This window comes from Pseudophryne corroboree, chromosome 5, assembly GCF_028390025.1.
Source record: "Pseudophryne corroboree isolate aPseCor3 chromosome 5, aPseCor3.hap2, whole genome shotgun sequence".
NCBI classification, from domain to species: Eukaryota; Metazoa; Chordata; class Amphibia; order Anura; family Myobatrachidae; genus Pseudophryne; species Pseudophryne corroboree.
In genome coordinates, this window is record NC_086448.1 from 734,007,198 (window position 1) to 734,031,972 (window position 24,775).

Consider the following 24,775-nt stretch of genomic DNA (forward strand, 5'->3'; position numbering starts at 1 on the left):
ATAGAAATGCATCTTTTAAATGCTCTATAGTCAATAAAATACTGTCCCTGTCAAGGGTATCAATATTTCCAGTCAGGGAATCCGACCAAGCCACCCCAGCGCTGCCCATCCAGGCTGAGGCGATCGCTGGTCGCAGTATAACACCAGTATGTGTGTATATACTTTTTAGGATATTTTCCAACCTCCTATCAGTTGGCTCCTTGAGGGCGTCCGTATCTGGAGACGGTAACGCCACTTGTTTTTATAAGCGTGTGAGCGCCTTATCCACCCTAAGGTGTGTTTCCCAACGCGCCATAACTTCTGGCGGGAAAGGGTATACCGCCAATAATTTTCTATCGGGGGAAACCCACGCATCATCACACACTTCATTTAATTTATCTGATTCAGGAAAAACCACATGCAGTTTTTTCACACTCCACATAATACCCTTTTTTGTGGTACTTGTAGTATCAGAAATATGTAACATCTCCTTCATTGCCCTTAACAAGTAACGTGTGGCCCTAAAGGAAAATACGTTTGTTTCTTCACCGTCGACACTGGAGTCAGTGTCCGTGTCTGTGTCGACCGACTGAGGTAAAAGGACGTTTTAACGCCCCTGACGGTGTTTTAGACGCCTGGACAGGTACTAATTGGTTTGCCGGCCGTCTCATGTCGTCAACCGACCTTGCAGCGTGTTGACATTATCACGTAATTCCTTAAATAAGCCATCCATTCCGGTGTCGACTCCCTAGAGAGTGACATCACCATTACCGGCAATTGCTCCGCCTCCTCACCAACATCGTCCTCATACATGTCGACACACAAGTACCGACACACAGCACACACACAGGGAATGCTCTGATAGAGGACAGGACCCCACTAGCCCTTTGGGGAGACAGAGGGAGAGTTTGCCAGCACACACCAAAAACGCTATATTATACAGGGACAACCTTTATATAAGTGTTTTTCCCTTATAGCATTTTAATATATATATACATATCGCCAAATAAGTGCCCCCCCTCTCTGTTTTAACCCTGTTTCTGTAGTGCAGTGCAGGGGAGAGCCTGGGAGCCTTCCCACCAGCATTTCTGTGAGGGAAAATGGCGCTGTGTGCTGAGGAGAATAGGCCCCGCCCCCTTTTCGGCGGGCTTCTTCTCCCGTTTTTCTGAGACCTGGCAGGGGTTAAATACATCCATATAGCCTCCAGGGGCTATATGTGATGTATTTTTAGCCAGAATAAGGTATTATACATTGCTGCCCAGGGCGCCCCCAGCAACGCCCTGCACCCTCCGTGACCGTTGGTGTGAAGTGTGTGACAACAATGGCGCACAGCTGCAGTGCTGTGCGCTACCTTCATGAAGACTGAAAAGCCTTCTGCCGCCGGTTTCTGGACCTTCAATCTTCAGCATCTGCAAGGGGGGTCGGCGGCGCGGCTCTGGGACGAACCCCAGGGTGAGACCTGTGTTCCGACTCCCTCTGGAGCTAATGGTGTCCAGTAGCCTAAGAAGCCAATCCATCCTGCACGCAGGTGAGTTGAACTTCTCTCCCCTAAGTCCCTCGATGCAGTGAGCCTGTTGCCAGCTGGACTCACTGAAAATAAGAAACCTAAAAACTTTTTCTAAGCAGCTCCTTAAGAGAGCCACCTAGATTGCACCCTGCTCGGACGGGCACAAAAACCTAACTGAGGCTTGGAGGAGGGTCATAGGGGGAGGAGCCAGTACACACCACCTGATCCTAAAGCTTTAGTTTTGTGCCCTGTCTCCTGCGGAGCCGCTAATCCCCATGGTCCTGACGGAGTCCCCAGCATCCACTTAGGACGTCAGAGAAATATAATGAAGGCAAGCATTCCCCACCTGCAGTGCAACATGGTTTTGCCCAGTTGCTTTTTTGCTTTACTTACAAACATGAATCGGGCTATTTGTTTGCAGTGACACTGAACAGGCAGCCAAATGCCAATCTTATACAGTAGTTGCACATGGAAGCCAGCCCTGTCTGGGAGGCTGGGAGCACTTTTTAATTTTGAAAGATGTTTCTACAAGAGATATAAAACATTGGCCCTCATTCCGAGTCGTTCGCTCGGTATATTTCATCGCATCGCAGTGAAATTCCGCTTAGTACGCATGCGCATTATTCGCACTGCGACTGCGCCAAGTAATTTAACAATGAAGATAGTATTTTTACTCACGGCTTTTTCTTCGCTCCGGCGATCGTAATGTGATTGACAGGAAATGGGTGTTACTGGGCGGAAACACGGCGTTTCATGGGCGTGTGGTTAAAAACGCTACCGTTTCCGGAAAAAACGCAGGAGTGGCCGGAGAAACGGAGGAGTGTCTGGGCGAACGCTGGGTGTGTTTATGACGTCAAACCAGGAACGACAAGCACTGAACTGATCGCAGATGCCGAGTAAGTCTGAAGCTACTCTGAAACTGCTAAGTAGTTTGTAATCGCAATATTGCGAATACATCGGTCGCAATTTTAAGAAGCTAAGATTCACTCCCAGTAGGCGGCGGCTTAGCGTGTGTAACTCTGCTAAAATCGCCTTGCGAGCGATCAACTCGGAATGAGGGCCCTTATCTGTACTGCCATAAAAGTGACATGATTGTATTGTACTGCTCCTGTTTTAGGGATTGATGGCTGTAATCTATCTACTCGTGGAAGACATATTTCAGCTGATAAACTACTACAGCTTCAGCTATTGGCTGTTTGTCGGACTGTCGGTTGCTGGATTAATAGTTCTGCGAATCACCCAACCTGAGAGGTCACGCCCTGTGAAGGTAAAGTTTACATTTCATTGACAATGAAAATATACTAAGGGGGAAGCAAACTGTCGCCGCTGTGCCGATCCGATGTTCAGCTGTGCACATCCCTGAAGCTTAGGGTAGCCTAACTTTGTGCTTGTGGTTTTACAGTGTTATTATTTAGGGTCTAGACGTAAATGCATCAGGAGTAGATCATTTCCCATTTTATGGGGGAAGTTCCCAAAACTAAAAATCTGAAACTCACCTTTCCCTGTGCCATGGAGGCAAATTCTCACAGAAAACAGTTAATTGTCTATCCACTTTTCTCCACTACAAGATGCCTATACTCTGCAATGTGGTTTCTTAGACCTCAGTGCATGGAGAAAAGACTACTGATCCCAGTCAACCTCTAACCTGGATCTATCTGATTTCAGTTGGGATAGAGAGAAGGATGTACCTACAGTAATTATATATATATATATATATATATATATATATGGATTCTGCACCCACATTATTAAAACTGACGTTCATTGTGAAGCACTGTTAGTACTGTAAGCTCACGAGCAGGCCCCTCCTTCCTCTTGTTCTCTCCCAGCACTTTCCATATCTCCAGTTCACTTTCGCTCATGGTCGTTGTCAGTGATCCTTCTGTCTGAAACTGGTCTGTTTGTTTTCCTATACGGGCTCCTTCAGTAAGGCTTGAGAAGCCACAGGCACTGGTTTTGCCTATTATATTGACCATAAATAATTTGAATTGGTCCTGGACCACCAACCCAGGTCACCCCTGTAAGTGCCTAGAGGTAACCCAATTTGTGAATCACTGATTTAGGGAATATATGTTTATATGAAGCTCATTTTGCAATAAGCCCTCTGCTGTTCCAGGACTTTAGCGCTGTTTTCTTTTTTGGTCCAGTCATGTGCGGCGGCTCTCAGGACTCTGCAGGTCAGTCGTTGGTCAAGTCCTAGGAAGCCGGTCAGATATTCTGTACCGCAGATCACACCCAGCGCTGGTTCAGCATTTTTTTTTCAAATTTATTTATTTTGGTTTTAAAGTAAAAATTAGATTAAAACTGTATGATATTATCTCCACAGGATGTAGTCAGGATCCCGGTGGTTAGGATCGCGGTGGTCGGGATACCGACCGCCAGAATTCCGGCTGCACCGCCACAGCTATTCCCACTCCTGGGTGTCCATGACACCCATGGAATGGGAATAGAACTTGTGGCGAGCGCAGCGAACCACCGAGCTTACAGCGTGGCGAGTGCAGTAAGCCCGCAAGGGGCTTTGTTGCGCTCACCGGCCTGCCGGCATTCTGGCGGTCGGGAACCTGTACCCAACCCATCTCCACTCTAGTTGTTTAGAATGTAATTAACATTTGTTTAGGTGGTCTCATAGCACTTGTATTTGTCTATTTTGCTCTGAAACAAAGTCTGTGTCATTGGAACCCTTACCACAGCCCAAAGTTTTTCACTTCTATGTTCCTTTTTAATATTTTGCTTATTCTTTTTAATAAACACATGAATTAAAAGTTATGTTTTATAAATATTGTGCACCACTATAAGGCAACTATATATATCACTCTATTTTGCCTTTGGAAGAAACCCCTGCTAAAGAATATCTATATAAATAGAAATAAGTGGTACTTGAGGGGGCTTTTAAAACAAAATTTTTGGTGACTTGTGCAACCTTTTCTCTTGTTTATTCGAATTCTAGTGAGTGCTTAGCACTTTTCTTTGGTCAGCACAATCTTACAGTATATCAACTTATGACACCATAGAGTAGATATATATAATTTGAATCTACAATTAGAACCAGACACAACCTGTTCCTTTTTGGGATCTAGGTTGCCCCTCGAATCTGTCCTATAAGAAATCACTAATTAATATGGCCAATCCCAGAATAACAGAATTAAACATGAGTGGATTCAGCCTAAGTAAGGAACTAAGTGATAGACAGTCTAGATTACAGAGTAACGTTGAAATTCTGTTTGATACAGAGATGGCAAATGCTGATCCATCTAGAGGAGACTGGATGAATGACCTATACCAGCTTAAACAATTACTGATCAAACAGATGAAAACATTCTGGAACAAGCAGACATTTGAGAATTATGTTAAACGATCTATCTCTCCAAGAGGTTTGAGGCCACGTGTTTTTCCATCCTTTGAATTGGCTACTGAAGCACTAAAACAAGAGTGGGAGAAAACATTGACAACATGCTCTCTTAGTTTGATCAATATTTTGATCAAACATGACAACATGATGCTGGATAGATATAGACAAGAAATCACAATGATAGGAGATAAGTTAGAGTTATTAGAACTTGGAGAAATTCCAAAAAATGTACGATAAGTACAAACAGGGTTAGAGACCATTGAAGACGAGGTTTCAAAGGAAAGTTGCAGAGGGACAAAAATTATTTCCTTTCTAAGACAGCTTATAGATGGAGCCATATCAGAAGAAGGAACCCGATAGACAATAATTATGGGTATACCACCTCTGAATTGGACTCATCAAAAAATTGATCCACTAGTGGGCAACCCTCATTTAGGAACCAACAAAATAATTTTTTGGGGGCTACTCCAGGAGAGATCCGAGAAAATATAGGATGCAATAAAAGAGGATCAGAAGAGGAAAAAAGAGGAAAGAGAGGACCACGAGAATGGAGGGAGGATCGCAGGGACTACAGGCATTACAGGAAGTAACCAACAGTGACTCCCTGAGGATCATTCATTTAACCGAACATGTCCTTACACTCCCCCAAATTGAAATCTTAAATAAAGGGCTCTCTTTTTCTCCCACTCAATCCTTCGATAGATTCATCATAGAAAAAGACCTAAATCTCTTTGCTAGGAAACTGCTCCTAAAAAAATTCTTTGTAAGAAGAGAGGGTCAGAAATCCTGGGATGAGAGAAGAATCTGAAGCTATAGCCATTCTGGAGGAATTGGAAGGCTCACTACATGAACCTCAAGAAAGCATAAGTTACACCCAGACTTTGGCACCTGCAAGAACCATGGAAACCACATTGAGAAAAAAATCCACCTTTTCCCTAGATTTTAACATCTGCCCGCAGGTCACGGTCTTTGTAGACCTCGTAAGCAAGGATTTAGATCACCTTGAACCGAAGAAAACACGCACAAGATACCAGCAAAACCTGAGTAATGAGCAAAAGAAAGCACTGAAGGAAATACACAGTTGGGATAACACTATCGTCAAACCTTCAGACAAAGGGAGGAATGTGGTCCTCTGGTCTTGAGACAAATATGTAAGAGAGTTGGATAAACAACTAAACAACAAACTCTGTTACAAAAAACTTACCTTTAATCCGACCAGTGATTTCTTGGAAATATACAGAAAGACAATACAGAGAGTCAAAGACAATGGAACCATCTCTAAGAAAGACTTTGAATTCCTGACAATTGAACATCCCAAGGTACCAACTCTATACATTCTCCCAAAGATCCATAAGGATGAAAATAATCCACCCGGCAGGCCTATTGTCTCGGGGATAGGATGCCTAACAGAGAAGGCCAGCACATTTGTGGATGCACACTTAACGGAACACGTGACGAGCTTACCCTCTTATGTGAGAGACACTCTAGATGTCCTGATCAAGATCCAAGATGTGATTCTGAATACAGATGTTTATCTAATAACCTGTGATGTAGAAAGCTTATATACAAACATCAAACATGAATATGGCATCCAGGCGGTCAGGAATTTTTAAGCATGGACCCTCATCCCTCAGAATTCAATAATTTTCTTCTGACACTGCTACAGTTTATATTGACAAAGAATTATTTTGTCTGTAATAACAACTTCTACCTCCAGGTACAGGGCACAGCTATGGGCACTACGTGTGCGCCAACGTATGCTAACCTGTACCTGGGGTGGTGGGAGAGGGAGCAGGTCTATTGTGAAGAGAACGACATCGACACCATCCATATAATTATGTGGTTGAGATACATCGAAGACCTCCTCATTTTATGGGGAGGAGATGCAGAAACCTGAAAAAATTTCATAGACAAACAGAATCTGAACGATCTGAACTTGAAACTAACCTATGAATTAGACAGAAGGAAAGTTAACTTTCTGGATATAACACTCACTTTGGAGGAGGATGGACACCTATCATCAGATCTTTTCCGTAAAAAGACCTCAACCAATAGTATTCTGCACAAAGATAGCTCCCATCATCCGCCAGTTCTAAAAGGACTACCCAAAGGAGAATTCCTAAGGATGAGAAGAAATTGCTCCAAAGATGAGACTTTTCTCATGAGAGCACAGGAATTAGGGGGAAGACTGGAATCTAGAGGATACAGTAAAAACTCTATCAAACGGGCCTTCAACGAGACCAAAAAACATGCCAGAGATAAACTCTTAATACCAAAAAGTACTAAGAAAGAGCAGAGAAGATTTGTTTCATATGAACCTTCTGCCAGGAATGGAAGGATATACGAAGAATATTACAAACACATTCTAACGTACTGCATATGGACCCAGATTTAGCCACAGTATTAGGAGAGCATATTGATATCAGCTGTAGGAGATCTAAAAATCTGAAGGACCTCCTGGTGGAGAGTCATCTGGGATCCCAAAAAACAGTCTGTAAAAGAAAGGGATCATATAAATGTGGCACATGTAAAGCATGTGCCACAATGATACCCACGTTACAATATACAGACAAATTTAACAAAACATGGAAGATAGGGGAATACATAAACTGTGATACATCAGCAGTCATTTACAACCTCAGATGCCGATGTGATAAAAGTTATATAGGCAAAACAAAACAACCACTCAAAAGAAGGATACTGGAACACATTGGTAGTATTAGAAATGCCGAATGCGATCAGAGATTATTTAAAAACCTAACCCCTATAGCACGTCATTTTTTGAGATATCACCAATCTAACCCTAGGGGCCTCAAAGCCTTTGGTATGAAAAGAATAGTTCTCAACATCCGAGGAGGAGATGTAGATCGTGAACTATTAAAACAGGAGACTAGACTGATATTCCTGATGAATACCCTCAAGCCTAATGGCTTAAATGGGGAAAATACATACACTTTCTTTTTGGAATAAACTACCTACCTGACATAGAACCCAGTACCAAATTGCAATATGTCTGCCCATCCTGCCTTTTTATTAGAAACATGGGACATTAACAATGTGCTAATGAAGTAGGATATACTGGATATTAACCAGTAAATGGATAGCATCTCTACTACAGAAAGCACAAAATGCTCTTCTAAAGCTAAGATTAGAGGGCACTGACACTAAGCAGTGGACGTATACCCCGATTAATGTAACCAAAATAGGATGACTGGAGCTACAATCTGTATGCTGTTACACAGGAGCAATGGTATCTATCTGCCCTTCAATTAGTAGTATTTAAATATGTCTAATCTCTTCTCCCATTTTTTGAAGATTAAGATCAGATCAAATCTTACTCTATCAGCTTGGACCAAAGAGCAAAATATAAGATATACTTATAAGTACTCCGATTAGGAAGCGTGAACATTGTGATATGTTCCTGATTCTATATACCTCATGATTATCTTTGGCGAGAAATGCCATCTATTTATGATTATAATGTTGTACGCCCGGTGATGCCCTTGATAGACAGCAAAATGATCGGACATTTACTTATGTTTGGGATCCGTATTTGGGCACATATATAGTATAATGTACCCTTATTACTAACACCTAGAAATTAATGAATTATTCGATCCCATAATATTAGAAGTAAAGATCATATAGAAAAACATGTCCCCTCTAATAATTCTTACCTGTATATGAACCCATGTAACTTATCCACAATTGACCTCACAGTACTTACCTGCAGATGACCTTGCAGTACCTATCTGCGAATGACTTCACATATTGGACCTATATTCAGTGATAAACTGTATCAATAACACACACTGAACGTATAATGTATATCACTATGGATAACCACAATACTTACCTGCAGACGATACCACACATCGGACCATGTATCCATTAGTAAATAGTAAAAATAATGTATACTAAGCCTATAGTGTACAGTATTATAGACAACCAATAACACTTACCTTTGGAGATGATATATAATCTACCCACAAGCTGATTCCATATTACTTACCTGTAGATGATATTACAGTACCTACCTGAAAACAATTTTACACAGTGGACCACTTATCCATTGGCGAATAATATTAATAATACATACCAAATGTATAATATACACTATGGTAGAGAACCATCTCACGACCCTATTGTTTTTGATACAATAAAATATCGGTACATTTACCCGAATTAATGGCCCACACTTTAAGCATTCACATCATCATACACACTTGTAAAGTCACATCTGCATGGCCTCACTTTTTGTTTTGACACAGTTTTCGGTTTGACACTACACTATATTTTGGATTGCTTATTTTTAGCACACACCATCACCACTCAACATGTCAACCTTCACTAATCTATACACTGTTATAGTTTAGGAGCACCATATCATTGGGACACAAATCAATAACGCATGTGGATACTTCTAAAGAATCACCATAACATTTGAACATAGAACTCATATATGAAATAAATACTCTTAGACTTCATGACTTTCACAACACTGATAGTTTTAGTTCTCACGACACGTTACACAATATGCACTTTATTTGATTCTATTAATGATGGTTCTCAAATATCATATCAATATTTATTTCTCGATTACCTATTAGTGTAAAAAAGTCTATACAAATATTATGACAATAAATGGATCCAATAATGGTACTGCATCGCAATGTAATATATATATATATATATAGAACTTAGTGATGCAATGGATGATCAACTGAACTTAATACATTTATGAATAGAAATAAATACCTTTCTCATAAGTATGGGAAGTGGTGAACTAAAGTAATGAGGAAACCCATTTACTATATATTTTAATATTAGCATAAATCAGGTATCTAACACATTGATGGATATAAGAATAACCAAAAATATCACTCATTAATGTATAAAGGACAAACTAGGGATATGAATGGATAATCAGCAATCGATTGCCAGATCTGGGTGATCCCTGCTGAAATGGTAAATAACGGGAATGTATACAGACATGAGATAGTATTACATATTTATACAATGCACATACAAACACAGAACAGTTATTTCCTTAATAAGAGACACTTGGGAATACATGGATCGATAGACTAGGCATACAGTCGAAACACTCGGCAATTGATTATCATGACTGGGACCAGCTCTGCAGATCTCGGTGGACGTGCCGATCATGTGACCGGAGAGACTGCCGGGCAGCAGAGCAGGGAGGGATCGCGCATCATTGAGAGCGCGATGGGGATTGGTGCTGAGATAATGCACACTGCTATATATCTCAGATCCAGGAGGCAATCTGGTTAACCTCCGAAGAAGCTTTTTGCGAAACGTGCGTGAGGTGTTCCTGCACACATGGCGTCCGCCATTTAAACCTAATGTATATGCAGTAAACATACTTCTACACGTGTTCCCGGGAGGGCAGAACTTAGAATAATATGAGTACTGAGATCAATGTGTGCATGCACTCTTATCACTGCTTAGTACATCTCCCACTATGTGTCTTTCTTGATCAAAATGTGTTTTATTGATGTATTAAGCCTGGAGAAGTTATAAACCAGTGATAAGTGCAAGGTGATAACGCATCATCCAATCAGCTCAAATATGTATATTTACAGTTAGGAGCTGATTGGCTGATGCGTTATCAGCTTGCACTTATCACTCCTTTATCACTTCTCCAGGCTTAATTAGTCGAACAAATGGGATCCAGAAAACTACATTGCTAGATTATAGTGATTTGGTGTGTGACATTTGTACATCTGTGTGTGACTGAGGGCGGGATGTATTAAGATACATCACCGCCACTCGCTGGTTACCGCAGCGATGTTGATCGCATATGTACTAACATATGCGATCAATATTGTGGTGACGGAGGCCCCCCGCGATACATGTTAAGTGGTCTGCGGGGGGTCTCCGTCACCTCCCAGGGGTCCCCACACTGGCTAGATGCCGTGAAGCAGCAGCAGGCTGCCCCCAGTGCCTCCTCCTCCCCCTGCAGCCGGAAGGACCTCCGGCTGCATTGCTAGGGGGAGGAGGAGACTACCTTCCGGGTCTAGGGCAGCCTGGAGGAAGGTAAGCCGGAGGGGGAGGCAGGTCGGCGTCTGTGGTGGGGGAGGCGGGTTGCGGCGGTCGGCGATAAGAAGCCCATAGGCTTCTATAGGGTATCGCCATCCAGAGATGGCGATACCCTGGATGGCGAAAACGCGGCGGTAGGGTATTAGTAAATTTGAAAATGCGGTAAAACCCCCAAGTTCAATTGCCGGTGAAGGGTGCAAATTGCAGTTGCCGCAGCTTTTTAGCACCGGTAATGGCAATCTTTCTTGACCCAACACCCCGATTCGCATATAAGTGCTCGCTACCCTATGGGGTAGCAAACACTTTTGTGCCAGATCCCGCTGCTGTAAAGTGCAACTGGTAGCATGCAGATTCGGCTGAGCGGGATCTTCACTGGCAATTGAATTCCCCCCAATAACTTCTCAAATCTGGATTAAAAATCGTGATAAGTAGTGCCCTTAGTAATCCAGAGAAGAGTGCTACAATTAGTATTTTACACAAAGCTGTATATTTATGTACATATATATTTACATATCTCTGTTTTCCTCTTCTTTTCTGGTGGTGTGTACTTGTCCATCCATTATCTGATTGCTTACTATCTTTGTTATTGTGTGATTGCAGGTCAACCTGTTCTTCCCAGTGGTGTATTGCCTCTGTAGCCTATTCCTTGTCATTGTTCCACTGTATAGTGATTCCATCAATTCTCTAATTGGCATCGGAATAGCACTTTCTGGAATTCCTGCCTATTTCCTGGGTGTTTACTTGCCAGTTGAAAAGAGACCAAAATATCTTTCATATAGTTGTGGTGAGTATTTTTTTTCTGCATGTTATTAGTTTTGTCGCTCACATGCTGGGACACATAATTCCCCACCAGGCAGAGCTGGGAAACCACCAGGTTGCATAACATGTCATTTGGTTGCCACCCCCTTCCCCTTCTTCAGTGCCACATTTTCCTGTGGAGTCTCTGACGTTCCCTTTGCTCTGCCTCGGCCCGCCCATAAAAACTGAGCCTTAATAAGCCACTCTCTGTCAGTGATTTTTTCACTTGGGGCAGTCTTTATGCAAAAGTAGCCGATAAACAACTGATTGTTGGAGGATGATGACAAGTCCTGAAAAAGCTGCCAAGTGACAGTGAAACGCGTTAGGGGGGCCACACCTCTGACCTGGGCATTCCTGAGGATTCCTGCAAGTGTTATACACCACGTTGTTCACCATCTGGAGATTCCAGTCCCTTCGGTGTGGACTTTAATAAAGGGAGAACCACCATCTTCGTTGCGTGGGATAGAGAGATTGCTCCAGAACCCTGCCAGGTGGGATACCCGGCTGAATTACCACCAGGGACTTGGTAAATATCCTCCTTCATCTGGATACCTGTTTTTTGCACGTCAACGCATGCGTTGCAGGACTTGTCATCATCCTCCAACAATCAGTTGTTTATCGGCTACTTTTGCATAAAGACTGCCCCAAGTGAAAAAATCACTGACAGAGAGTGGCTTATTAAGGCTCAGTTTTTATTGTGTGTTTAGCACTAGTAGTGCTAGATTATATTATTTGGTTGTTTATGTACATGTGTATTTGTGATATTGATTTTAATTAATATATAAATTTAATTGAGCGCAGTTGGCATTTCTTGTTTATCCATATATATGCTTTTGGGGTGAACAACTATCATCCCGTTTCCAACAGCGGCTTAGGGAACCAGCTCAGATACAGCGCCTGTTTTTTTCTTACCATTTATGGTAAAGAGATTCCCCTTTTTTCTCGGCCCGCCCATAAGACTGCTTCATAAGAGAGAAAGTGCAATGGGCGGGATGTACTTAGCGGAAAATGCGGTAAACCCCCATTTACCGCATTTTCCTTATGCACAAAGACCTGGCCGCTGGGTCAGCGCCGCGGAGGGGTTCGCCAGCTTTCGCTGGCGATACCCAATAGAAGTCTATGGGTTTCTTTCCGCAGCGCTGTGTGAGGGATCCGATCGGATCCCTCCCACCATGCCCCGTGGCTGCCCCCTGTGTCATTCTGTACATGTGCAGAATGACACAGGGGGCCGAATCCCGTGAGTCAAAGAGACGCCGGGGATCGCGAAGGACAGCTCTCATCGGAAGAGCTGTCCTTCACAATGCTAATCACATATGTAAGTACATATGCGCTTAGCATCGTGACGATGGGAGGCGATGTCACATAGTACATCCCGCCCAATATATACTGTAGTATGGTTATCAAGATTTCTAAGAACACTTGGGGGTCAGTCGAATTATCTGCAGCATGCTGTTTTTGTCTTGCACTGATAGGTGTGCAGGAAATGTACTTTGGGGTAAATTTACCAACGATGGATTCTGTTTGATTATAAAAACAATTTTCATTGATCAATATTGTTGGAGTGTTTCAGGGTCTAAATCTCACATTTACTTACAGACAATTTTTTTTTTAAGTCGTCAATATTGATCAATTAAAATCGTTTTAAAAATAGTTCAAAATTGATCATTAGTAAATTTATCCCCTGGAGCAGTGGATCCCAAGCTGGGTGCCGGGGCATACTGTACCCCGGGACCCCCTGTGTCAGGGACCCCCGGGCAAAGCACACTGATATCACTAGCTTTCCCTCTTAATGCAAGAGCCAGAATGTGAGCAGGACAGTATGCAGTGCAGGCAGAGACACAGGAATATCATGTCTCATGAACTACCGATGGAGCTTTCTGACCAGAGGGGAGATAGGATGGTGGAGAGAGCTGTAAGTGACACAGAGATCCCAGCTTCACCTCCTCCCTGCCTGGGTGTCTGAGTCCTGTGCAACTAAACCATTTGGGTCTAGAGATAGAGACACACACAGAGAGTCCTCCCGAGTCCTGTCCCAGTGTGTAAGTAGTACAGAGGCTGCTGCTATTCTTGCATGTGACAAGATAAATTATTTAATTTTTCTACGTGTATTTTAAGGTTAAGTTGTCTTTGTTCCACTACAAGAAAATTGTATTAAATAGTTGTATTTCAGTTAGGTGGAGCTATAAACAGTATTCAGTCATATTAAACTATTAGTTTAAAACTAATACAGTATACACCATTGGTTTAAATTTAATATACACAATCTATATCTCCCACGATGATCCATTCCAGGAGGGACAAAATGTTTTCTACCTGGACTTCCTTCTTAATTTATTATTGCAGTCACCTGTGTTGAAGTACCTTTCTTATCAATAGTTCAAAACAGATGACATCAATCATATGTTAAGTGGGAAGTCCAGGTAGAGAGCATTTTGTTGTTCCTGAAATGGGACCTGTTGGGAGGTATGCACAATCTAATGTACATCCCCCACCTTCCACCAGGGCCCCCCTGTCTTCAGTGCCCCGGGCACCCCCAAAACCCTGGGCTCAGTATTTTCCTATTTCTCCCCCATGGCCATGTCTCTCAGATTTGACCCCCAGTAGCCGGTCCCCGCTCTTTGCTGCTGGCTGAGCTAAGAACACTCTGGTGAGTCTATAACATGCACTTTGCCTGATGAAGCAGCAGTGGGAATGTGGAGATGGACGTGACTGGGGTGTCAGTCATAGCTTCATAACTCCAGTCATTGCTATATAAATATAATACAGTAAATATGGTGCCGAAAAAGGAAATACAGAGAGAAGAAATGGGACAGGTAACCAGAGCATTGGTTGTGAAAATGAAAATAAGCAGTAGATAGTCATGTGACAGGGAGGCAGCAATTACAGTACAGGTGCTTGGGAGTAAACCCTTGGTGTCTGTCATTTTGTATACTATGGGGCAGAATGTGGGGCAAGGGATGTGTGACTGGAAATGTATGCACACCATACACAGCACACACAGGGCAAAGTAGACTTTTAAACTTTATAGTGTGAACATGAGGCTGGACTCATAGACCCTCCTCTCTCAGGGGGATCCCCCCCCCCCCTGTTGGTGTACACTGCTGCACTGTGCAGGCTACAGTGGGGCGGGGCCTGAAGATGAGTGGGGGAGTTATTGACAAGAGGGGAAAGGCTGGAGGAGTGGGAGCAGTGTCCCCTGGCTTAAAGTATACCGGGCCCCCCGAAGGCTTAATCTAGCCCTGGTGGACCTCTCTCTGTGCAGTGTTGACCAGGGCTGCAACTAGGTGGGGCTAAGGGGGCATGCGTCCCTGGTGCAGGATTTGAGGGGGCACCGAGGAGTTACAGAGAAGCAGGTTTTTTTGTTTTTGTTTTTACCGGCAGTGCTGTTCTGCTCCAGTGAGACAGCAGACGGCTCCCGGGGCAGTGTCTCTGACCCACCTGTCTGCCCAAAGCTGGCTCCCACGCTGTGCAGTACCTGGGATCTCTCCTATGCCGGCTACTGTCTTAAAATCTCTTCTTTGCCATGCAGTGCAGTGACTAGCGTTCAGTGCACCATGCAAGCTATAGAAGCTGTTGGTGCTGTGTTTTTCAGCAGGCTATGATCCCGGCTGCCTGCCCAGCACCAACCAATAACAAGCTGCTGGCTGCACACCATTGAGAGGACACAGGCTTGTTAACAGGTACAGTCACCGATCTTACAGAAATCAAAGGCTCATTTTGCTAGCTATCCACTTGCCAGTGAAAACTAAGAGTCTGGACAACCTCCAACACTTACAGAGTATCACTACAGCAGCTATGTGGTGAGTTTAAAGACAGACTTTATTATCGGCCCTGTGCTCCCAGTTAACAGTATCAACCTCTGCTTTGCAACCCTGATTGGGGATTTGGTGTATCATATAGGGTATGTAGTGCAGTGTATAGGGGCATGTAGTGTAGTGATGTAGTTCAGCGTGTAGGGATGTAGTATAGTCATGTAGTGCAGTGGATAGGGACATGTAGTAGAACACGCTGCTGGGGGGGAATGTGATGCTTAGGGCATTTGGGGCACATAGGGGAATATTGTCCAATAGTATCCCCTTTCTTTGAAATTTTTGATAATCTGATTATTTTAGTCGGTTTGTTTGTTTTTTTATAGTTATTTATTTAGTATTTTATTTTTTATTTTTTTGCAGTGGGGTGCGCCAAATTACTGCCTTGCCCCGAGTGAGGAAAATCCTAGTTTCGGCCCTGTGTTTGACAATATGTTCTGTAAGCTTAAGGTTAGCGTAGGGTTAGGGACAGCGTCGGACTGGCTGACCGGGGATTTGCTTCTGGTCCATTTATGCATTTAGATGCACCTGGCTCTTTATACCTGTTACATGAGAACCAGGTGCATCTAAACAATGTCCCAGCATAAATGGGCCGGAAGTGAATCCCCGTGAACCAGCCAGACACTGGTTAGGTAACACACCATGCAAACTCCAATGCACATTTCACTTGGGCAGTTTAGCAGCTGTGTTAGCACTTATTAGAAATCCGGGGGATTGGTAGGGACTCGCATGTATAAGATTTTAATATAAGTGTTGAATATTGGGGGTAATTCAGACCTGATCGCTGCTGTGCGTTTTCGCACAGCGGGCGATCAGGTCCAAACTGTGCATGCGTATGCACCGCAATGCGCAGGCGCGTCGCACGGGTACAAAGCGGATCGCCGCTCAGCGATGGGTTTGTGCGACGGATCCGTTCGCACGGGCGATCGCAAGGAGATTGACAGGAAGAAGGCGTTTGTGGGTGTCAACTGACCGTTTTCAGGGAGTGTCTGGAAAAACGCAGGCGTGTCCATGCATTTGTAGAGAGGGTTCTTGACGTCAATTCCGGTCCCGGACAGGCTGAAGTGTTTGCAGCGGCCGAGTAAGTCCTGGGCTGCACAGAGACTGCACAAAATCGGTTTGTACAGCTCTGCTACATATGCGTTCGCACACTTGCACAGCTAAAATACACTCCCCCTGTAGGCGGCGACTATCTGATCGCAGCAGTGCTAAAATCGCTTGCTAGCGATCAGGTCTAAATTAGGCCCATTGTGTATAGCTTTTTTTGTCTAAAAAGTTATTGTCTAATGTGTATTTTTGATATATGTGTGTATAGTTTGCTGTTGTGTTTTTTTTTTTTGGGGGGGGGGGTTTAGTTTAAACATTTTATTAGGAGTTTTCAAGTACTACAATGTTTGTATAATGCCTACATGAACCCTTTGGCTCATTTATTGTGTGTAAATCTGGCTCTGGTACTAGACAGTGCCTCCTGAGCCATTTACCTCACCACATGCCCATGCAATGTACAAATAACAAAATAAAGTATTAATATGAAGAAAAAAGAAAATTAAAAGAAAGAGACAAATTCGGATAACATGAGCCATATAAATGCACAGTTTCAATATTAAGAACTTATTAAAAAAGAAAAGTTGAAGACCCATTTCCAAGATTTATCTGTTATATTACACAAAGCGGCTCCACCTGATGTCGAAATATTCATAACTGATCAGAGTATTGCATGATATACTTAGAACCATTGTGATATAAACATCAATGTTATATATCAATACATCCATAACAGGCGTTGGGTATGATATGCTGGCGGTCAGAAGACCGACTGTGGCATCAGGATGGTGAGAATCCCGACAGGGGTTACCTAAGTATACTTACCTTCCTCCAATGCGCCCCTAACCCTCCCTTTCCACAGCCTAAACCTAACATTTTCCCCCGCAGCCTAACCTTAACCCTCCCCGGTGGTGCCCAAACTTGACCCCCACTTCCTGCAGCCTAAACCTAACCCTCCCTCCCACACACAGCCTAACCCTAACCCTCCCCGGGTGTGCCTAAACCTAACCCCCCACCCCGCAGCCTAAACCTAACCCTTCCTTTCCCGGATCCTAAACCTAACCCTCTCCCCACCCACAGCCTAAACCTAACCCCCTCCACACCCACGGCTTACCTGTAGTAATGTAGTAAAGCTCCTGGGGAGTAAGTATGGAGCATAGCAATGTCTACGTCCAAATCAGTATAAGTGGAACTCTCCAGTGGCCAATCACTTATGTAGCGAAAGTGAACAATTAGGGAGTAGGTGGCAAAGTATGGGATGCCTAACCCACCTTGAGAGCAATGAGTTTGAGCAGTGATATTCTACAGTAGGTCTCTTTCCACTCCACAAGAAAGTGAACATTCATTTTGCTATGCTCTTAAAAAATATGCCATGGAAATGGGCAACATCTGGACATAATAGAATATCTTCGGAAAGATTACAACTGCAGCTCTACCTAGTAACGACAGATGACGGTGCTTCCATCCATCCAGCAGTCTGGATACTTTAGCAAAGATTTGTAATTAGCCGAATAAAGGTAAGATGTGAGCGAGGTAATATGAACTCCGAGATATTTTATGTTCAATAGCAATGGCAAACAAAAAGAGGGACAGTGGACAACCCTGACACGTTCTTTTCTGAACAGGTAAGGGAGGCGACAGGAAACCATTACAGTATTTTTGGGATACAGGGTTAGGGTATAAAGTTTTTAAGTGCATAATAAATGTACTAGGAAAACCAAACATTTCCATTGTGGAAAATAAATGGGGCCAATGTACCAAGGTGAATGCCGTTTCAGCATTGTCCGATAGGATTACACTGGAGGAAGCGGCAGGAGGTTGAGATTGTAGATACTGAATTGCCAGTTAAACTCTATGCGCATTAAGCACTGAGTGGCATCCAAATATAAATCCCCTTTGGTCAGGATGAATAATATATGGGAGGAAAGCCTTCTCTCTGTCCGCCAAAATTTGTAATCAGAATTCAGTAACAAGATCGTTCTATAAGACTCAGGCTTCGTAAAGTCTATGACAACCTTAGTCAAATTGAAATACATAGGTAGAGAATGGCTGGCCAACATAGAATTGAATACTTTACTAACGTTTCTTCAATATGTACAGAGAGGAGTTTATAGAAGTCGCCTTCTAAACCATCAGGTCCAGGGGCTTTAGCAGTTTTGAGTGATGCTATGGCGTTTGAAACTTCCTCCAGTGGTATGGGTACAGCTAGAGAGTCTGAGAGGTTGGTTGGTACCTGTGGGTAAGCAATGTGTGACCATATATAATTAGTTTGTGGGTGGGGGAGATCAGGGTCTCAAAAGCGTAAGGTGCAGAGTATAATTGCGTATGAAAAATCTTTCATCAGGGAGGTAAATTGACTATTTGAGGACGTAAGTTTCCCCTCAGTGTCATCAGAGGATGATCCTGCATAGGAGAGCGAGTGATGTTTAATATATTAGTGAGAATTTTCCCAGTTTTCTTACCATATTTATCAAAGCGATAATTGGCCGTAAATAAATATTTAGCTCCTATGGTCTGTAAAAGTTCCTCAAAATTAACTTTAGCCTCTTGATAACAAGCTTTATTTTTCAGAGAGTAGTCTGTCATGTACAAGGAATAGGCATTATATAAAGAGGATTGGACAGTGAGATAGGAGGAACTGGAATATTTTTTTTTCAAACAAGAGACATAGGATACCGCCAGCCCCCTCAAAGCTGCCTTGGCTGTTTGCCAAAATAGTAGAGGTCAGAGTCAGCGTGCAACTCATTTAGTTTATAGTCATCCCAAACCTCCACCAGTCGCTGTTTACATTTGAGAGAACAAATTAGGTACCAGGGAAATCTCCACATATAAGGATCTTTTACAGATAGAAGTCTCAAAGAGAACCAGAGAAAGTCATGGTCAGAAATTGTAATCGGTTAAATATTGGTTTCTGTGACCTTTGGGAAGAGAGTGGAAGACACTAATCATCTATCCATGAAAACGTGTGGTGGGCTGTAGAGAGGCACATATACTACGTGAGAGTAGGGTATAGGACTCTCCATATATCTGTTAGTTGCAGCTGTTTAGTAAATAAAGGAATCCGTAGTCTCGGGAGCGAAGAAGGTGAATGGAGGGTGTGAGACCTATCTAAGTGAGGGTTAGAAATCAAATTAAAATATCTGCAGACTACTAAAGATCTAGAGCTATGTGGTATCAAAAGTGTCAACAATTTCTGAAAGAAGGACTTTTGATATACATTTGGCGCATAGACTTTACACAGTATATACGGATGATTGTGAAGTACATGTAATACTGAGGCGTTAATAAATCGCGCTTTCAAGTCAGCTTGCACGGAGTATACTACTAAAGGTATTATTATTATTACATTTTATTTATAAGGCGCCACAAGTGTTTCGCAGCTCCGTACAAAGGACAGTAAAGGGAGACAAAACTTAGAATTACAGTAAATAAGTAACAAAAATAGAGTACAGGTAACAAAGTGCACCACAATACTCAAAACATAATACAGCTAAGATGTAATTAGTGAGAGAGTAACCATCGTACTACTTGGCGCTGGTGGCCATAGAAAGAGATGAGCCTTGACCAGCAGGAGAAAAAGCTGGTAAAGATAGTCGCTGAATAGGAGAGAGCTACGAGTGAAATGTGTCGAGAAGAGGGCTTTGACAACAGGTGGAAAGAGGGCCCTGCTCTGAAGAGCTAACAATCTAGTGGGAAGGGGCGACAGACAGATGACATGAGGTGCAAGCAAGCGGGTGGTAGCCTGATGGCAGGATGTAAGCAAAGCCAAGATGTTCAAGGCATGAGGCAGGGGGATGGAGGAGCAGCCTCAGGACTAGGTTATGCATCGGGAGGGTATGCTTTAATGAATAGGTGGGTTTTTAGTGCCCATTTGAAGCTTTGCAAGGTCGGGGAGAGTCTAATGGAGCGGCGGAGAGAATTCCACTGAAGGGGTGCAGCAGGTAATGATCGGTTGGCTAATATAATCCCCCGTCTGGCCTCAGATGTGACAGGGGCAGAAGCCACCAATGTCCAGTTTAACATTTATAACTGTACAACCTCTGATGGAATTAAGGGGGACATTTTCTAAGCAGTGATAAGAGCAGAGAAGTTGCCACATCAACCAATCAGCAGCTCTGTATACTTTTATAGTATGCAAATTATAGATAGTTACTTCAGTGCTGATTGGTTGCCATGGGCAATTTCTCCACTGGCTCACTTCTCCGCTCTTATCACTGCTTAGTAAATGTCCCCCAAAGTGTGTTTCTTGCACACAAACTATGTCAATATTTTGTCTAGCTAAGTAAAGCAAAACTTTCCGCCATTTGGCTGGGGAGTTAAACCCACCAACCTTGAGGAATCCTATTTTCACATCGGATATTCAGCTATTAAGCTATACAAAGTATCAAGAAAGACATAATAGGCACCATCAATCGTGACTAAAAAAAAATTAATCCAAAACACCAACACAATGGGTAAGTGACGGACAAGACAAGGACACGGGGGTACAAAATAACAAGAAGAAATAGTACGTCTAGCATACCAGAAACTAGCCAGCAAATACAGACTTCTGGGATAGTCAGCAGAAATAATTAAATGACTAACAATATTAGAGACAATCTCTGGGGCAAGACTCCACAACGTTACCTAGAAAAGAGTATTGCCCCTGGCAGAATATGCAAGGAATATAACAATAAAGAGTGCAGTATGAAGTAATTAGTAATGGTATATGAAGGGGATCCAGTCAGGATCCTAACAGTCGGGATCCTGGCTGTCTAAATATGGACGCCGGAATCCTGACACAGCTGAGAGTGCCGGCGCAGGAATGAGATCACAATACTGGTGCCGGCATACTGACACTCGAGATCCTGAACATCCCACAAGCGGGCCACAGGGAGGAGGGGGTGAGGCAACACTGGGGAGAGTTGGGTTGGGGGGAGTAGGTATGGGCTGCGGGAAGGGAGGGTTAGGGGGCCATTGGGGGAAGGTAAGAACATGTTCAACGGAGAAGTCTTCAAACATACAAAGTCCTTTCCCCTCCCAAGTAATCATCTATTTCTTCCTTGATGCTTTCCAGATTGCCACCTTCTGTAAATAGTTTAGATATCGGAACAAAGTCACCCTGGGATGTGCATCAGTCGGTTTTGGTGGTGGTCCGACACTGTGCACTCTTTCCACTATTAAATCTATGTAGACATCCTCTATTTCCAGCAACTTCGGAAGTGTGATGCTCCTGAAGGTGGCCAAAGCTGGGCTGGGCCCTTAACCGACTCTGGGAGTCCCACTAGTCTCACTTTGTTTCTGCGCAAGCAATTTTCTGTGTCTTCAATCTTATTACAGAGCTTGTGATTCTCATGTTCTAGCTTTGTAATAGCGCATTGCGCACCTGCTATTGTAAATCATGGCAGATATTCCCAGTTCTGTTTTCATTAACTGTCACTCTGTGAGTCAATTGCTGCTGCTGCTGCTGTGTAATATCAGACACAGCATGAGAAAGTAAGGCCCCATTGTTGATTTAATAGCTTCCAAAACATCCCCATATGTTACTGGGGAGTCGGGAGAGCGTCGTACCTGAGGGAGGTCACCATCTTCTTGTGCCGCCGCTGCTTTCTTAGAAGCCAGGAAGGCTGAGGCGGATCCGGTGTCTGGTGCCATGACAAGATCTGACCAGCTATAATAAATTAAAATGGTATTATAACCAAAAGGGGGTTTCCTGGCAACTGGACTCTCCCCCCCCCCCCCCTCACTCCATTTGCCTTTACCTATTACAATTAACTAGCACAGTCTACTTGCTTGCACTTTTCAAATAGCCTCCCAGAAGGAAGGAATAAAGAAAAGTGGCCAAGGGCAATCATGAAAAAAGTTAGGGAAAGGGTTCTGGTCTTGTTACAATTGTGATTTGGGGGCTTAATGCAATGGTAGTATACAAAAATGGGTACTGATGTCCTCAGGAGACATGGCACTATTTGGAAACCTCAATGTCAAGAAGAGACAAGGGGGTGATGCTTCAAGCAGTGAAAAGAGTGAAGAAGTGGACCAGTGGAGAAGTTGCTACAGCAACCAATCAGCTTTGAAGTAGCATTTATCAAGTACATTCTATAAAATGATAGATAGAATCTAATTGGTTGCTATGGTCAACTTCTCCACTGGTCTACTTCTCAGCTATTTTCACAGCATGATACATCAACCACCTTATTTCAGTTATAAATCTTAAAATGCAAGTGTAATGCCTGCTTAACAGGCTTGCTACAATTCCGTAACAACATTACAGCTAGGGCTATAGTATACAGTAATAAAACAAGACTGGCTTGCAAGTTTACAATCAGTAGGAAAGTATGAGTATGAGGTAAATGCCACATAATTGCATATTGGTCCAGACAGATTGCAATGTTAAAAGGGCATAGTGGCCTATAGTAACCTTAGGTCCTACTGGACCTCTAGCATCTGTCAGGGAAAGGACAAATGCTAGAGGACCAGTAGGACCTTTAGTAACTAACAGGGAAATGCAAACAGCATTACCCGGAAGTGCAGGGACTGCTGAGTGCTGACCCACCGAGGAAGATGCTGCACTTATTCAAGTTACTGCGGTTGCCAAATGTGAGGAGATCCGCTGCAAGAAGAAGCCCCTGACAACAAACAGGACTTTTAAAAGGAGGTAGCCATACTGTGGTGCATAATATGGTGTCCTGGGCATTACTGTGTGGGGCATAATCTGGTGTCCTGGGCATTACTGTGTGGGGCATAACATGGTGAAAGGGAAATTACTGTGTGGGGCATAATATGGTGCAAGGGGAATTACTGTGTGGGGCATAATATGTTGCAAGGGGCATTACTTGTATGACATTATATGCTGTCGGGCATACGATTGTGCAAGGAGCATTACTGTGTGTAGCATGATATGGTGTATGGGGCATAATATGGTACAAGGGTCATTACTGTGTGACATAACATGGTGTAAGGTACACTATTGCATGTGGCACAATAATGTGTAAGGGGCACTTAACGTTATACGGTGCATTACGGTGTGTGGCATAATGTGTAAGGGGTGTAAGGTAGTCTTTTCCTGCAATGCCGTGCCCATTGCAACAAGGCCACCCTCCTTTTAGAATGTCGGAGGGGGGGGGGGGGGGTGTCACATTTTTGAATGTCTACTGTTTGCACTGGGAGCCAAATTGTCTACAAACGGCCCTGATCCAGTCACACACAGTAATGTTGATTTGGGGGTCAGAGAGTTGTTTAAGTATACAGTTGAAGGAAAATAAATGTAAGTTTGAGTGAAGGGGAAGTAAATGGGTACAATATCATAGGGTTTTAGTATGGTGATTCACAAATTGATAAGCTTGTGTATAGAAGTGAATTTTCAATGTTGTGTAATTTAACCAAAAAAATAACCTAACCCTCAATCTGTTTGATTCTGTGGATCAGTCTCCTTATATTATGAATGAGGAAAAAAATGGCACCATTATTTCTTATGTACAGTATATTACAGTATTTTCCCAAATTTTATACACAATAATATTCATGCTTAGACTGAGCTGTTAATCCTGTCAATATAGCAACATTTCACATTATTTTTTCAGCATGGATAACTAAATACGTACAGATCCTATGTAACTGCTGCTTGACAGACCTGGATGAAGAGAAGAAATTATAAGGTCCAAGTGATGTTTATATCTGTATATAAACTCCTGTAAATACTATCTATATCAGCAATGGCTTTTGATATCATTGTTTATAATGGGCAAGTTGCAATGTGTATTATATGGAAAAATGCACCCTGTTACTGTAAATTATTAAGGATGATGGACGGTACCTCGTGCCTCTGTCACTGTTCGGGCCGCCAACCTCCTGCCTGAATAATCTCAAGGAACTCTGGTGATCTCTAATATCCCAAATTTCATATCCCATGTATTACTTGGCCTGCACTGTATACATGATTTCTCTGACGTCCTAGTGGATGCTGGGGACTCCGTCAGGACCATGGGATTAGCGGCTCCGCAGGAGACAGGGCACAAAAATAAAAGCTTTAGGATCAGGTGGTGTGCACTGGCTCCTCCCCCTATGACCCTCCTCCAAGCCTCAGTTAGGTTTTTGTGCCCGTCCGAGCAGGGTGCAATCTAGGTGGCTCTCCTAAAGAGCTGCTTAGAAAAAGTTATTAGGTTTTTTATTTTCAGTGAGTCCTGCTGGCAACAGGCTCACTGCATCGAGGGACTTAGGGGAGAAGAAGTGAACTCACCTGCGTGCAGG

General features: G+C 43.2%; 1 protein-coding gene across 2 annotated transcripts in view; it reads left to right on the forward strand.

Moving 5' to 3' along the window:
* The window catches only part of SLC7A13 (solute carrier family 7 member 13), an 82,940-nt gene extending 58,475 nt beyond the window's left edge, over positions 1-24,465 (forward strand). Inside the window, exons 9-11 of one of the 2 annotated variants that reach the window (XM_063924071.1) lie at positions 2,604-2,753; positions 11,499-11,682; positions 24,109-24,465. In XM_063924071.1, coding sequence (XP_063780141.1) covers positions 2,604-2,753; positions 11,499-11,682; positions 24,109-24,182 — 408 coding nt within the window. In that variant the 3' untranslated portion in view covers positions 24,183-24,465. The remainder of the gene's footprint in view (positions 1-2,603; positions 2,754-11,498; positions 11,683-24,108) is intronic. The other variant, XM_063924070.1, reaches the window with a different exon arrangement.
* The last annotated feature ends 310 nt before the right edge of the window (positions 24,466-24,775 follow it).